Source organism: Geospiza fortis, unplaced genomic scaffold, assembly GCF_000277835.1.
Source record: "Geospiza fortis unplaced genomic scaffold, GeoFor_1.0 scaffold100, whole genome shotgun sequence".
NCBI classification, from domain to species: Eukaryota; Metazoa; Chordata; class Aves; order Passeriformes; family Thraupidae; genus Geospiza; species Geospiza fortis.
In genome coordinates, this window is record NW_005054350.1 from 3,595,116 (window position 1) to 3,609,954 (window position 14,839).

Consider the following 14,839-nt stretch of genomic DNA (forward strand, 5'->3'; position numbering starts at 1 on the left):
CCGCTCCGGCGCCCCGCTTTGTTTCCCCAACTTGGGTCGCTGCAGGTGGTTTCCAGGCGCCGCTTGGTCGCTTTCGTGCTGCTTTTTGAGCGAGGGTCTTGAAACTGGCCGGGAAATAAGTAAGGAGGCTGTAACTCCTCTATCTCTTGTCAGTGCAGTGGTGAATATCCCTGCCTGTCACACCGGAGAGCGGGGTTCTTGGGGCGAGTCCGGAGGAGGCCAGCAAGATGATTAGAGGGAGGCAGCTTCGGGGAAGGGCTGAGAGAACTGGGATTGTGCAGCCTGGAGAAGAGAAGGCTCAGTGGAGACTTCATAGCAGCCTTCCAGTACCGGAAGGGAGCCTGCAAGAAAGAAAGAGACAGACTTTTTACCAGAGCATGTAGTGACAGGACAAGGGGAGATGGATTAAAATTGAGAGACAGCAGGTTTAGATTAGATATTAGGAAGACTTTTTCACTGTGATGGGTGCTGTGGGACAGGAACAGGTTGCTCAGAGAAGTTGTGAATGCCCCATCCCTGGAAGTGTTCAAGGCCAGGCTGGGTGGAGTTCTGAGTGACCGGATCCGGTGGAAGGTGTCCCTGCCCATGGCCGGGGCTTTGGAATGAGATGATCTTTAAGGTGATTTCCAATAAGGTCGTTCTGTGGTCCTGTTTCAGGTCCCGGTGGCTGTGTTCTTAACATCCTTCCAGTGTGGGAGTCAGCTCTATAAATCCATCTGCTTTCACAGCCCAGATGATGGGCAGACATTCTCAGACTTCCCTTTGAGCATAGGGAGAGCTTGCAAGGGAGATCTACAACTTTTCTGCCTAACCTATATAAAAGCGTATTTTTCCCCCTTAAAAAATAAGGAAGTACTATATTAAGCTTGAAATTGGAACAGTGACCATTTTGCCATGAGAAATTGGAACAGTGACCATTTTGTAATTGATGGATTTGCAGACCTTTTTGTAAGGAGGGAAGTTCAAGATGAGTTGCTGTCAAAGAGCACTAAAAACGTTTAGGTTTTGTATGCTTGTAATATTTTTTACTGGGAGAGTTGCTTTTGTAAAATAGTGGCTCATTTGATTAGTTCTGCAAGGATCAATATTTTGGTGTAGTTTTTTCTGTGTTCCTAGGAAAACCCCCTTAGCCTTATAGACTTAATTGGTAAGTTGTACCTGCTGCCATACAGAGGGCTGGTGTTTGTAACACAAAATGAATTTTCTTTCAGATGGATGTCCATGGGAGGATACGAGAAGTTCTTGCTGAGACTATACGGGAAGAGCTGGCACCTGAGCATCAGCAGCTGTCCACGGAAGATCTGATAAGAGCCCTGAGACAGCGGGGAATCATTGATGATGTTATGAAGGAACTTAAATTTGTAACTGTAAGTAGCTTTTTAAAAGGGGAAGTATTTCTGCTTATTCTTCTTACTGATATGGTGTTTTGACAAAGTCAAACTGTGCTGCTTCTGGAGGTCTGTAAGAGCCTTACTGATGTGAGACATTGTAGGAGCAGAGAAGATTAATGCATGTGCCGAAATCACTTTGGTGATAATAATGCTTTGAAAATATTTGTTCCGTTTTAGAAGGGAGCGTACCTAAGGAATGGCATTCAGATGAAATGGAGGATCCTTTAATTTTTAGAAGACTGTGGTAAAAGCGCTGTTGCATCCTTTGAGTCCTTAAAAAGTCTTAATTGTAATTCCAGGATGTGAATGAAATGGGGAAGACTTCAGCTCCAAAACCATCAACACATTTTGTTGACAGAGAACCACCAGTTTTGAAAAAAAGTATGTTTCTTGTTTATTTAAATGTTTGGATCATAGCTTTGAAACAAATTTGAAGTCTATGATTTTTGCACTCTGAATTAGTAATCCAGTATGAACTGGCTTAAAGGTGGATGTTTCTTCTGCTTATCCACAGGGAGTAAACTCATGTAAGCAGCAGCAATCAGTGTTGCATTAAATATGATTTATTATTATTTCATTTACTTTACACTAAGATAACTTCCATATATTTTAAAATCCCTTTCTCCTAAGCATGTTTCAAAGAAGTTTCTTTTTTTGCTAGTCTCCTGTTAGCTGATATTTAGCAAATTAAGCTTTCTAAGATCTGTTTGTAGTCTCTTCATTTTTATTGCTACGCTTTACAGCTAACATTGACCCAACACGGAGGTATCTTTACCTTCAGGTTTTGGGTGGAAAGGCTTTTCTGGAACATCTTCAGGAACCAGAGCCTCTGCCTGGCCAGATCTGTTCTACCTTCACTCTGTGTTTACATTTTCGAAACCAGCGCTTCCGTTCCAAACCTGTACCCTGTGCCTGTGAACCAGATTTTCAGGATGGTTTTCTACTTGAAATACACAAAGATAGCCTAGGTAAGGAACATTGTGGGTTTAAAGCTGATGCTGTTGGGATTTTTTCTGACCTAAGAGTTATTGTGAAATATGTTTGATATTATTTAGTGGATTTCTTTCCTGGTTTTGTCATGTTTTCCTGAGGAAACTGATTACTGTATTGGGTTATACCACTTGTAGATCTTTTTCTGCTCTTGCTCTTTTCCTTCTTTTTCACTCTAAAATAACTTGAAATTGACCAGCTTTATCAATTCTTAAATGTAAATTCCATTTTAATTTTTTGTGTATCTTGACCTAGTTGCATTACAGTACTTAACTACAAAAATAATTTTATCTTCTCTGTAATCTCACTGTAGCTCTGTCCTAAAATGAGTGCGGTTTTAGAGATGGAACTATTGCTTACACTGCTGGACTCAAGATCTTTCTTTATACTTACTAGAGACATAGCATTTTGTTGCATACTGTTTTAAAATTACGAGGAGAACTTGGGATGATAATATTCTTGCTGTCTTTGTTTGGTTTAATAATGGCAGGTGACGGAAGCAAGATGGTGGATGCAACCACTATGTTATCTATATGTGACCCAGTGCATATGGTTCTGATCAAAACAGACACATTTGGTGAGACCACACTGGTAGCATCCTATTTCTTGGAGTGGAGGTCTGTCTTGGCTGCAGAGAATGGCATAACAAATGTTGCTGTGGAACTCCTGGGTGTAGGTAAGGATGAAAAATGAGCACGTTATGATGCCTTAAAATACTGGGTACTGAGCCTGCTTAAAGCAGTATTTTTGATCTAGTTCATTTTTTTCTACAATTCAGAACTAACTGTAAAGTATCCTTAGAAAATGCCTAGAACACTTAATGGTCAGATTTTTCTGTTACCAAGCTGCTAAAATGAGTATTCCAGATCCCGTGTAAAAATGGTCCTCATGTCTGGGAATTCCCACTATTGATTATCTTCAAAATCTGGTTAAGTTATCACAATCAAACCAACCAAACAAAAATCCAGTAGTTCATCTCCAGGAATATATCTGATCAGTGCACTGGGGAGTAAAATCGAGTTTGTGTGCCTTTCATAGCAAACCAACAATTGCTGGAGAAAGAGATTTCTGCTCTGCTCCCATTTATCCCAGTGGCTGGAGGTGTGCTTTCTGCACAGCTTGGTTTAGGTGCTCAGCAGTTAGTACACGTGTATTTTTGTGTGTCACTTGTCCCCAGTCCTCCTCTCAGGAGTTCCAACCCAAGTTTTTAGGATATGATTTAGTGAATAAAGACTAGGTCTCTCCTGACTTTCTACGAGACTTTTTACAAGAGCAGGTAATGACAGGACAAGGGGGCATGGATTCAAACTGAATGAGAGTAAATTTAGATTAGATCTTAGGAAGAAATTCTTTCCTGTGGGGGTAGTGAGGCACTGGAACAGGTTGCCCAGAGAAGCTGTGGGTGCCACATCCTGAGAAATGTTCAAGGCCAGATTGGATGGAACTCTGAGCAACATGATTTTGTGGAAGGTGTCCTTGCCCATGGCAGGGGGATTGGAAATAGGTGATCTCTAAGATCTCATCCAACCCAAGCCATTCTGATTTTAATTTTCTATAATGAGTTGGAAATGCATAACAAATAAGATGGGTTTAATTCTCAGATGGGTTTTGGAGCAAGTTAAATTTAATTCTCATTAGCTTTTTTCCAAGTAATAACGTATCAGCCCAGTAAATCCAATGCTTTTTCTCCTCTTCAAAATCTTGTCATTGTACAAAATGCATCAAGAACATCAAAGGATGCTTCCATCTCAGATAAACAGATAAGCTGTTATGCAGGGTTTCCATTGCTTGTATTGCTTATGGACCCATCTGTAATCTGTTTTGCAATGCTCATTGTTGTTTATGTAATCTAAAATTTTCAGCATTTGGGGGGTTGCTGTTCATTTGTTTGTTGTTTTGGGTTTTTTCTAAGTTGATTAATCTCTTTGTATGGCAGCCAGAGTCCTTCATAATGAACTGTGTCCTGGGGGAAGATGAACTTCACTATTTCCACCTATTTAAATTTGAGCTACTTGTGTAATCAGTAGAAATAGGCACATTTACAGTGTGTGATTCTCTGACTTAATTTTAGATGCCTATTCTAGGCATTTCTAGAATACTATTCTAGAATTCATCTCATATGTCCCAGTACTGGCTACAAATAGGGCCTTGGATAATTATTTAGGATGTAGACACCAGTGCTTTTTTTCATATATTATGCTTTCTTACAGGCTCATTTGAGTTTAAAATTTAAATAAAGATTCCCACTTTGCCTATGTTGAAAGAAGTTTAGTTAATTTTTGTGATTATATAAAGCTAACAGAAATATTTTAATGGTTTGCCCCTGCCTGGCTGAAGTAATCTAATCAAAATGAATATGAGAGAACTGATGAAAATTTATTTTGTTTCAAAGGTACAGAATCAAAGGTTTCTGTTGGTGTTTTAAACATCAGACTGGAAATGTATCCACCGCTTAATAAGACACTTTCTTCAGAAATAACTAGTACTCAAGTAAGTAATTTTGGAGAGGGTTGACTTATTCTTTTGCTGGTGGGTGGGAAGCTCAGTATAATGTTGTAGATGTTGAGGACTGTGGGGTTTTTGAATGTTGAATACTTCTTTTTTTTCTATTTAAATTTAATTCCTTTTTTAAACTACTTTGTCTATACTGAACGTTACTCAAAGTATTACTGTCATAGGTTTTTCTAATTACTTGTATCAAAACCTCTGAAGAAAAAAGAAGGATGCAACATATCTAATTTTCTTCAAGTAGTATATATGCTTTCTTGCTCTTGCCCATGTGAAACAGTAATTTCAAGTTAGCTATTCTGCTTGGAAAGCCAGTAAATGTTGGCCTGAAGGTGCATGCAGATATTTTTCTGCACATTAAAATCCAAGCAATCCTTCTGTGCAGAAATGCATTACTTAAAATGAACAGTACTTTGGTCCAGCCTAATATATTAACCTGCAAACGAGAAATACAGCTTGAAGTTTTTCCTAATTGGATTTCCATTTTAAAAATACAATGGATTTGCATGATACACTTAAAATGTTTAGCTTTATTTTACATATGCCAGGATGTGGTGTTAATGTACTTACTGGGTATGATGCCTTGAGAGGCTACCTAGAACAAGGGCTAGACAGAGCTAAAGGAATAAAGTAGGCATTTATTAAAAGGACTTCAAAGGTTATACCTTGGGCAGTGCAAGAGCCCAGCCATGGCTACACCCAAGATAGACACTGGGTCACAAGTTCTTACACTTTTTTAAGTTCTGATCCATTTACGTGTTGGGGTAATTGTCCAGTTACAGCTTCAGGTTGTGAAGCCCCATCCTCTCAGATTGCTTTCCTCAATTCACTGTTGTTTGGGCCTGAAGCTGCAATGGTGACCTTGGTTCTTGGGCTGGGAAAGGATTGTTTTGCCTGACTAAGATGCAAAGAGAACTTACTAACACTTTATAGGAAGTTCAGTGTTACATACTAATGCAGTACAGAATCTGGAAAATATGAAAGCTAAAACTTAAGGCATCATTCATGGGCTTTTTTCTCCTGTTTGGAATTAGTATGTGTAGGATTGGTTTTGTTTTTCCTACCTACAGTTCACTTTGGAACGTCAGAAGACAGCAGAAAAAGAACGTTTATTTCTTGTGTATGCTAAGCAGTGGTGGAGAGAATACCTGCAGATCAGGCCTACTCACAATGCAAGGCTGGTAAAGATCTTTGCACAGGTTCGTACATTTTATGAATAGACCAATCCTTTCTTTAAGTTATCTTTTGATTTTATTTTGAACTTCATGCATATGTGGAATCTGTATAGATTTATGATGTGCTTATGTTCAGGTCAGGGCTAAATGTGGTGTATCTTGCAAAAAAATGAAATTTGTAAGGACTGAACTTCTGTTTATCTATTGAAGCTTAAGAGAACGATGCAGACAGGAGGATTGCTCTGACTACCTCTGATGTACCAAGCGAAAAAGCCTGCTTAGTCTTGCCCTTAAATACTCACATATGTCAGAGACCTAGGTGGTCTGTACAAACTATTTCAGATAAGTTTTGTACCAGATAAAACAGTTACAAAAAATTGACTTCCTAGATGTATTAGAACAGATCCTCAAAATATTTGAACTCTGTATTGTCTGCAATGCAATCTCTCTGGTTTATGTCACACGACAACTACAGTCATAATTACTTGAGTCTGATAAGTTACTGTATCAGTTACTCCTCAGTAACTGTTCCTCAGTGAAAGGAATGTTATCATCCTTGCATTCTTCAGGCTGTGAATTTACCCTGCGTAGTAGCAATTTTCCTACCACAGTAACTTCTTATCTCAGAGCAGTGTCCTGAAGCGATCTGTGCCTCCTCTTGGGTGAGGCAGCAGTGTCCCTTTTGGCTGTGCCCTGAGTGCCCAGGAGTGATGTGAACTTCCCAATCCCAGACAGCAGCTGAGTCTCCATCCTGGCACTCTCTCACTCCTCGTCAGTGGGATGGGGGCAAGAATAAAAACTGCAAAAGCAAGGAAAATTTCATGGGTTGGGATAAAGGTGGTTTAGTAACAGAAGGCAAGGAAGGAAGGAAGGGAGGGAAAGCAGTGATGTGAAGACAGTTATTCACCTCCTCCCAGAGCAGACAGATGCCCCAATAGTCTCTAAGCAGGGAGAAGTTTAGAAGAAGTCTGTTCCCCACCCTCACTGTTTTTATTGCTGAGCATGCCACTGTATGGCATAGAATATCTCTTTGGTCAGATCAGGTCAGCTGTCCTGGCTGTGTCCCCTTCCAGCTTTTTGTCCACCCTGAACCTACACCTGTGTGGTGGCAGAACAAGAAGCAGAGGTGGTTGTGATCCTATACAAGCCCTGCTCAGCAGCAGCAGCAGCAACACTGGTGTGTTCACAGCACTGTTTGGGTCACAGATCTAAAACACAGCACTGTGAGGGCTGCTGTGAAGAAAGCAAACTCCCTTCCAAATAGACCCAATACAAAGGCTTAAGGGTTTCAGGGCAGGGTACAAAGAGAAACAAGTCTATCATTAAATAGGATAGGAACTAGGCCCCAGCTAGATTAGTACCTATATAGAGTTTATCTTGAGTTTCCCATTGGCCATAGCAAATCTTAGTAAAACTTTCTGGGAACAGAAACGAGTTAATTAGATTAGTTTGATAATGTAGTTACCATCAGGTTTCAGATGAGTAATGCAGAAACAGGCATTATATATATATAAGACAAAATTTAAAAATAAATCCTGCCTGTGGGATTTTTTTAAAATTGCTTTTGAGCTGTGAAATAGTTTTCAACAGGATTCCAGTCAGCTTCAAATAAATGCTGCTTTTTTTTCCACTAGCTTGCTGAAAAAGCATGACAAAACTTAATGGGGACAATATATGACCACAGTAAAGATATGAGACCATAATCTCCTGAAGCTGCAGAGATTCAAAAGACTTTGATCCCTTTTAAAATATATATGAGCATAAAAGTACCAATTTAGCCCAGTGAGGAACAGAAGACCTCTGTGCTTCTTGAAATAGTTTTAATAGATGATAATCATAGTATTTGCCTGCAGCACGTAATAAAACAGATTTTTAAAAGTCATCTTATTGTTTAATTTTTACAGGAACTTAGAAATTCTTAGTATTATTGCTTAGTTTAGATCTAGCTAATATATCTAGTTGCTTAGTAGATCTAGTTACTTCATTTTGAGTAATTTTTATTGCTTGCTGTTATGAAAAGAGGTATTCAAATTCAGGAGGAAATAGACACCTTTTAAAATCTAAAATCAGTTCCTGAATGTTTAATGTTTCTGGGGGAGGGTTTTTTTGGGGTCGTTGTGGAATTTGGTGTGTGAGATTTGTTCTGGCTTGTTTTTATACTTGATGATAATGTTGAAATGTGGATAGTAGATAGAGTATAAATAGTTCCTCACCCATCTGAGAAAATTAATTGCAACCTGTGCTGTTCTTGATGTTCAGACATTTAGTCCAGAGTGCCCTGTGAGTGACAGAGCCCCACTGAAATCTGTCATGTCTCTAAATGAGTGGTCCTAATGGTCTTGTGTCCTAATTCTAGAAGTATTTTCGTATCTTACTGTTTCTGAGTGATACTTATTCCAGGGAGGATACATCCCAGAGGAAAAAAGTCTAAGCTCAGATTAACGTTTTTGGGACATTTGAGCAGCTGGCGAATAACCCCATTTGCCATGTTCAGGATGAGAACGGCGTGAACCGGCCGGTGTGTTCGTTCGTGCGGCCCCTGCGGGCCGGGCGGCTGCTGGACACGCCGCGGCAGGCAGCGCGCTTCGTCAGCGTCCTGGGCCACGAGAGAGCGCCCGTCATCGGCGGCGGCGGCGGCAAGCAGGAGCAGTGGTGCACCCTGCTCGCCTTCCTGTGCCAGAACAAGGTGCGTGACAGTGCCCCTGTGTGGCACTGCGGGGCTGCTGGCCTGCCCCGACCCAAGGCAGGAGTTTAAAACAGGCTGCAAATGCATGCATTGAAATCAGATTTGGATGGTTCTGTTGCAGTCGCGCTTGAGGTGTTTTTAAAGACAAACAGGTGATAAATTGAAGACAAGAAGGCTTCGGAGCAGACTTCCTTTACTACTGCACTTGGGGTCCATTTGTCAATGCATATCTTTGACGGTGAAATTGCTTCTCCTCTGTTGCATTTCTAAGAACGCTTATTGTCATCCAATGAATCCCTGCTACTGTTCAGGACACTAGTTAAAATTCTGGACTTATCCAGGAAGAGTGGAAAAAGTCTCTTTAGTCTCTTGTCCTTTTGCTGACTTGATGGGGGTGTTTTTTTGTTGGTTTTTGTTTTGGTTTGGTTTGGTTTGGTTTGATTTTGGGTTTGTGGGTTTTTTTTTCCAATAGATGGGCTGAAATATGCTGACTGTTTTTATGTTCCATTTTTGCAAGACAGGAATTTTCACTGGAAGTTTCAGCCTATTTCTTTGTGGTCTGACATTTTTGTAATCAAAAAGCAAATCAAATTGTAACTGGTTCTAGCTTATAGCTCTTCTGTTTTATGAGCAGAAGTACCAGTAATCACTAGTGATACCTCTTTGGAGTGGTCCATGCTTTTCATTGCCACGGAGATACTTCTGCCTTCAAAAATGACATCACTGATGTGTTTGCATTTAAAAGATGTGTTCAGGGTAGCTGGAGCTGTATTCCAGGTTTTAGATCTGCCTCCAAGACCATGTAGAACAGGCATTGGCACTTGTCTCTGAATATCAGATGATGCATAAGTGCCCATAAAGGCAGCTCTGGCTGACCACTGGCTTTCAGATGGAGATGGCAGTAGGGACTTGGAGGACTGCTGTGTTTGGAGGCACAGAGGAAGGTGTTCCTTCAAGGCAGAAATGGAAAGCTGTATGGAAAATAACTGAATTTAGCCCCTGAGACACCAGACACCATTATTTTTCTTGTGGAGAGTGGTATATTATTATTAAAATAACACAGGTTCACTACAAACTTGTTTAAACGTACCTTTCTGCACATTTCCCTTTTATGCTGTGATAGGGCAAGAATATGTTGTTTTGATACATCCAAGAACTCTGAATTTTACATTTTCAACATTCTGAATAGTTATTTGACTAAAAAGCCTTACTGTTCTGCTTCTGAATGCTGTACTTTGTGTTATGAAGCCTTCATTGTTTGAGCAATTTTTGTTCTTACTTTACAGCTAACAATTGTAAAGAGCTCAAGACACAAAAGATATTAGACATTGCATTTGGAAATTGTTTTCTGTGAATTATCAGTGGGGTAATGTGTTTATGAGATAAATGTTTTCCTGACTGAAGGAAAAAAACAGCTGCCCATGATTCCCAGCTGTTTTACAGTTAGATCTGTGGGGGACCTTGTTTTATCTTTGTCTAGTTTCTGAAGATTGACAGCACATTGAAGAAAAAGTGAAATACCAGTACAATTGGATTTTATTAAGTGAAAAAATTCCTAGCTGTGTGAGAATACTGCATAATTTCTAGTCTTGCCGCAGGTGTTTGCCTTATATAAATTTTTACATTTAAGTAGAACATTGTTTTTGTTGTCATGGTCAGTAGATTCTGGTTTTGGGTTTCTTGAAGGTATCTCTATAATCATAAGAAATGTTTCCTAGTGTTAATCATACACTATACTTGAACAAACAATATCAACAGTCTATCATCAGAACATGCATTTTAAACTCATTTATTCTATTACAGAAAACTAAAACTTGTCTAGTTTAAATGGTAAAATCCTGACTTTTGATACATGCTTTAGATAAATAGGAGAGTAACATAACTTGTTAAATGGTGGTTTGATAATAGCTTTATTTTATTGCTTTAAGTTTTTATAATTATTAATAACATTTATTAATATTTACTGTCTAGGGTGACTGTGAAGACCATGCTAATCTTCTGTGTAGTCTTCTTCTTGGGTTTGGATTGGAAGCCTTTGTGTGTGTTGGAACAAAAGCAAAAGGAGTCCCCCATACTTGGGTAATGACTTGTGGATCTGATGGAACAATTACTTTTTGGGAGAGCTTAACAGGACATAGGTGAGCAAAAAGAATATAAGAAAACAGAACTATGTATTTTGAGGTTTGTGTAGGATATTTCTGCTCTTGTGGTTTTCTTTTTAATCTTCATATCCTGTCATGTAATCCAGGTGATGTTTGTCTGTGAATTTTTTTTTTTCATCTAGTGCTTTTGCTTGGAATATAACTGATTCAGTGTGAGGGGAAGTATTTAATCATATATTTGTATTATATTAGTGTCTTTAATACTGTATGGTAACTGTTTTGTGTCTTATGGCAGCTGATTGCCATCGATGTTACTGCTGCCATCATTTGTAAAGGAAGTGAAATCTGACATGCTTGTTTAGGAACCCGTATTTTTTGCTTGATTTCATCAGTGAAATCAGTGTTGGATTACTTTTTTTCTCCCTGAAAAAATCTCTCTGAGTTCTCTGAGATTTTCTCTTGGCTTGATTCATTAGAGAAGGACACATGTAGGTTTTTGGTGTACTTAAGCTTCTGGAACATGTTCTTTCCTGTGTTCAAAACAAGCAATTCTCTTTTGCCACTGTTTGTGTATCCTGTGATTAGCATTTGCAGGTGTAGTTCTCTAAATGTGATGAATAACAGGGATACTGCATGAGCATGTTCTTATAATTGCAAAATTTAACTGCTTGATTAAACAGCTTATTTTTCTAGATTTAAAGACTAAAAATTATGTATTATTTGGTTGTATATTATGCCTCCAAAATGTGTACAATTACATTTCTGTGAACAAATTAATGCCATTTTGGGGGGAAAAGTTAATTACAAACTTGGCTTGTATTTTTAAAGGAAAAATGGCTATATCTGTCCCGTCTAAGTATTTTTACTTTGCCTTGAAAGAAGTTGTATTAATGAGAAGTTGAATCTTTTTGAGTAGGTACATCCACAGACCTATCAACCCTGATGACCCTCCCCTGGCTGAGCAACCCAAGCCACTGTATCCGTACCGCACAATTGGTTGTATCTTCAACCACGAAAAATTCTTTGGAAATTGCCAGCCCTCTGATGCTGTGGAGGTGTGTGTGTTTGACCTGCATGATGAATCCAAATGGAAACCCATGAGTGGAGAAGCAATAAAATCTGTATGTGCTCCGGGAGCAACGTCTTCAGTTCCCCCTTTTCCTCCTCTATGTGCTTCTACAATAGATGCTGCTGTAACAAGCAATGAGATGGAAGTGCAGCTGAGGATACTGGTCTCTGAACACAGAAAGGTGAGAAAGATTGGCAGTGATCTGTCATGCTAACAGAGGTTCTTGCATTAATTTTACACTTGTTTTGGATAGCCATTTATTAGTTCACATATTTGTATCTTTGCAATGTGTTTTCCATCAGTTTTTTCAGAAATATGATATAGGAAAGGTGAAACAATTGAAAAAATGTTTGGGAAGACTGTAATGAGCTGTTTTAGACTATTATTTGCAGCGGTGATCCACGGCCTCATGTGTGGGCTTTTTCCCCCACCCTGCCTTCGCCCCTCATTCTGGGTCTGTGATCTTCAGCTTACTGGCACCTGCAGACTACCCATGAGGGGTCTCTAAAAGCACCAGGAAGATGAAATCTGGTTGTTAGTGAGCTTTGCCAATCCACACAAATGTTTCTGGTTCCCAGATAAAAGCAGGCTTTCAGCTTTCGTGGTCTTACTCTGACTGCTTTACAAAATCAGATCTTTTTAGAAGTTAATTTTTGTCCTTTACCAGGATTTTTACAAGGGACAATGTGCCAGAAATTATACTTCCTGTGCTGGACATGAAGGCAATGGTATTTTAAGTCCCTGTTAGCTTATGTCTGTTTTTAATGAGGTTTTTTGATTGTTTCTGTTTTATCTCCCCACACAATGCTTAGCCTTTAGGGTGGCAAAGTAATTCTCAGAGTGTGAGTCTGATGCAGTGTTGAATGCATACATAGAAGATTTTTCTACTTTGCATTTGGGATGCTGGGAGGGAGGTGCTTGTACGTGGTGGGAAGATAAATGGTAGAAAGAAGGTGCCTTTGTGTTTTGGGGAACTGTTGTGCATCGTTTTTTCAGAAAGAGTTTTCTATGAGACATTTGAAAAAAATGTCAGGTGAATCTTAGTTGATCTTTTCCATATTTTTGCTGTGTATTTATGCATATCTTCTTACATTTCATGCCGAGATGTTGTAGCTGAAACATCTGGTTTCAACTCTGCTGACCTTATGTTTTAGTCTAATAGTTTAACTTCATTCCTTGATAAATGTTTGATACTTGTGGTGTCACTTGCTTCTGGTGGTGATGTTTGCTTCTCCCAGTTGGTGTGTGAGTCAATACACCAATCTCACTGCTTCATGAATTCACTACCATTAATTGCCAATATAAAGATTCTTGGATTTATTTGAATCTATACTGTAGGCAAGTTTAGGCATATCCTGATGTACATTCTGCACAGTTCTCATGGTCCTGTGACTTGCCTCCCAGGATCTTGGCCTTTCAACTGTTTGGGATGACCAGCTGTCCTACCTGTTGTCACAAGCATTAGCAGCCTATGAGCTGGAACGCACAACAGGTGTTTCTGCAGGGAATGAGGAGTTTCAGGATGCCGTAAGGAGAGCGGTACCCGATGGTCACACCTTCAAAGGGTTTCCCATCCATTTTGTGCACAGAAATGCCAGGAGAGTATTTGCTACATGTCTTAGGTAAGTCTAAGTATAAAGATATAGGTATGTGTTAAAACTAAATAGTTTATTTTTTTAATAATGAATTTTAAAGAAAATGAATTTCCTTAGGTTAGAGCTGGAGGAAGAGTGATGTGGTGTGTGTAATGGATCATGAGGTACAGAGCTTTTAGGTTACATTGGTGATTCAGTGGTGGTAGACTTCTTGTGTATCAAATTGAAGAATGAGGAGTTAATTTCATTTCTCTGTACCTCTTAAAAATGATCAGTGGTGGTGTCATTTTCCTCCAAGGCAACAGCCTTTGCACTATAGAACAATATTATTATTTGTAATGACAGGCTCATGATAATAATTTTTACTTAAATGCTAGTCACACTTTAAAAAAAAATTGCACTGTGTAATTAAAAACTTTAACAATATCTTAGGATTGTCTGTTACTCCTGTGTTTATTTTTGTCATATAGGTCTCCTTTTTGTGAAGAAATAATCTGTTGTAGGGGAGACCAAGTGCGACTTGCAGTTCGTGTACGAGTGTTTGCATACCCTGAATCTGCGTGTGCTGTTTGGATCATGTTTGCTTGTAAATACCGCTCTGTCCTTTGAAAAAATCCCAGATTGTTCATACCTTTTTAGTGCTGCAAAATAATGTATGTGGGTGTAAAATGATTCAATTAAAAATGAATATAGTATTTTATATAAATGCCACTGATTTTGAACACCACAGTGTGTGTATTGAAGGGGATTGTGTACACAGTAATAATGGTATTTATAAAGAGAATTTATTCTTTGTAATAAAAGTTACTTTTTATATCTATAGAAGTGTGAGTCAAGTTACTAAAATGTTGTCCAAAAAACATTGGCTTTTTTTTTGCAGTTCTGAATTGGTTTAAGAGTTTGTTTAGTTCTGCTTTACCTCTGCAGGGTAACAGACTCTTTTCTACCTCACCTTTCCCTGTAGTGTACAATGTGTCCTTTGTGAGTGACTGAGATCCAGAAATACAGGTGTTTAGGCATGTGTCCTTCAGACAACAAAATTTATTTCTGCCTCTCGTGGATCTAACAGTAACTCCTACATTCAGCTTCTGAGAGCAGTTCAGTCAGATAAAAGTGAATTTGTTAATCTGTGAATTTAATAATATATGGATTTATTTCAAAAATAAACATTAAGACTTGGATACCCAAAGATGTGAGTAGCTATGATGGGTTAGATAAAGTAGTTAAACCTGATGTCTTTTGCCTCTTGTTACCTTAAGAAGTTTCTGAGGTAGAAGTTGTAGCCAGGCCATTTTGCCTAACAGCCATTCATGATTTTGTCTA

The 14,839-nt window shown here is 38.9% G+C and overlaps 1 protein-coding gene across 1 annotated transcript; it reads left to right on the forward strand.

Annotated features, from left to right (window-relative positions):
* The first annotated feature begins 30 nt into the window (after positions 1-30).
* Positions 31-14,336, forward strand: CEP76 (centrosomal protein 76). The gene is made up of 12 exons (XM_005423338.2): positions 31-119; positions 1,212-1,367; positions 1,691-1,772; positions 2,135-2,359; positions 2,872-3,057; positions 4,774-4,871; positions 5,960-6,088; positions 8,559-8,750; positions 10,722-10,888; positions 11,769-12,102; positions 13,326-13,543; positions 13,987-14,336. The coding sequence occupies exons 2-12, from the start codon at positions 1,212-1,214 to the stop codon at positions 14,123-14,125; spliced, it is 1,926 nt and encodes a 641-aa protein (XP_005423395.1). The 5' UTR covers positions 31-119; the 3' UTR covers positions 14,126-14,336.
* Positions 14,337-14,839: the final 503 nt, after the last annotated feature.

What these genes read in the sequence shown, in the direction of transcription:
- CEP76 (XM_005423338.2), top strand. Translation starts at nt 1,212, where the DNA reads ATGGATGTCCATGGGAGGATACGAGAAGTTCTTGCTGAGACTATACGG. An exon ending in ACCACCAGTTTTGAAAAAAA is followed by an intron (nt 1,773 to 2,134) that starts GTATGTTTCTTG and finishes TACGCTTTACAG; the next exon opens with CTAACATTGACCCAACACGG. An exon ending in TGTGGAACTCCTGGGTGTAG is followed by an intron (nt 3,058 to 4,773) that starts GTAAGGATGAAA and finishes TTTGTTTCAAAG; the next exon opens with GTACAGAATCAAAGGTTTCT.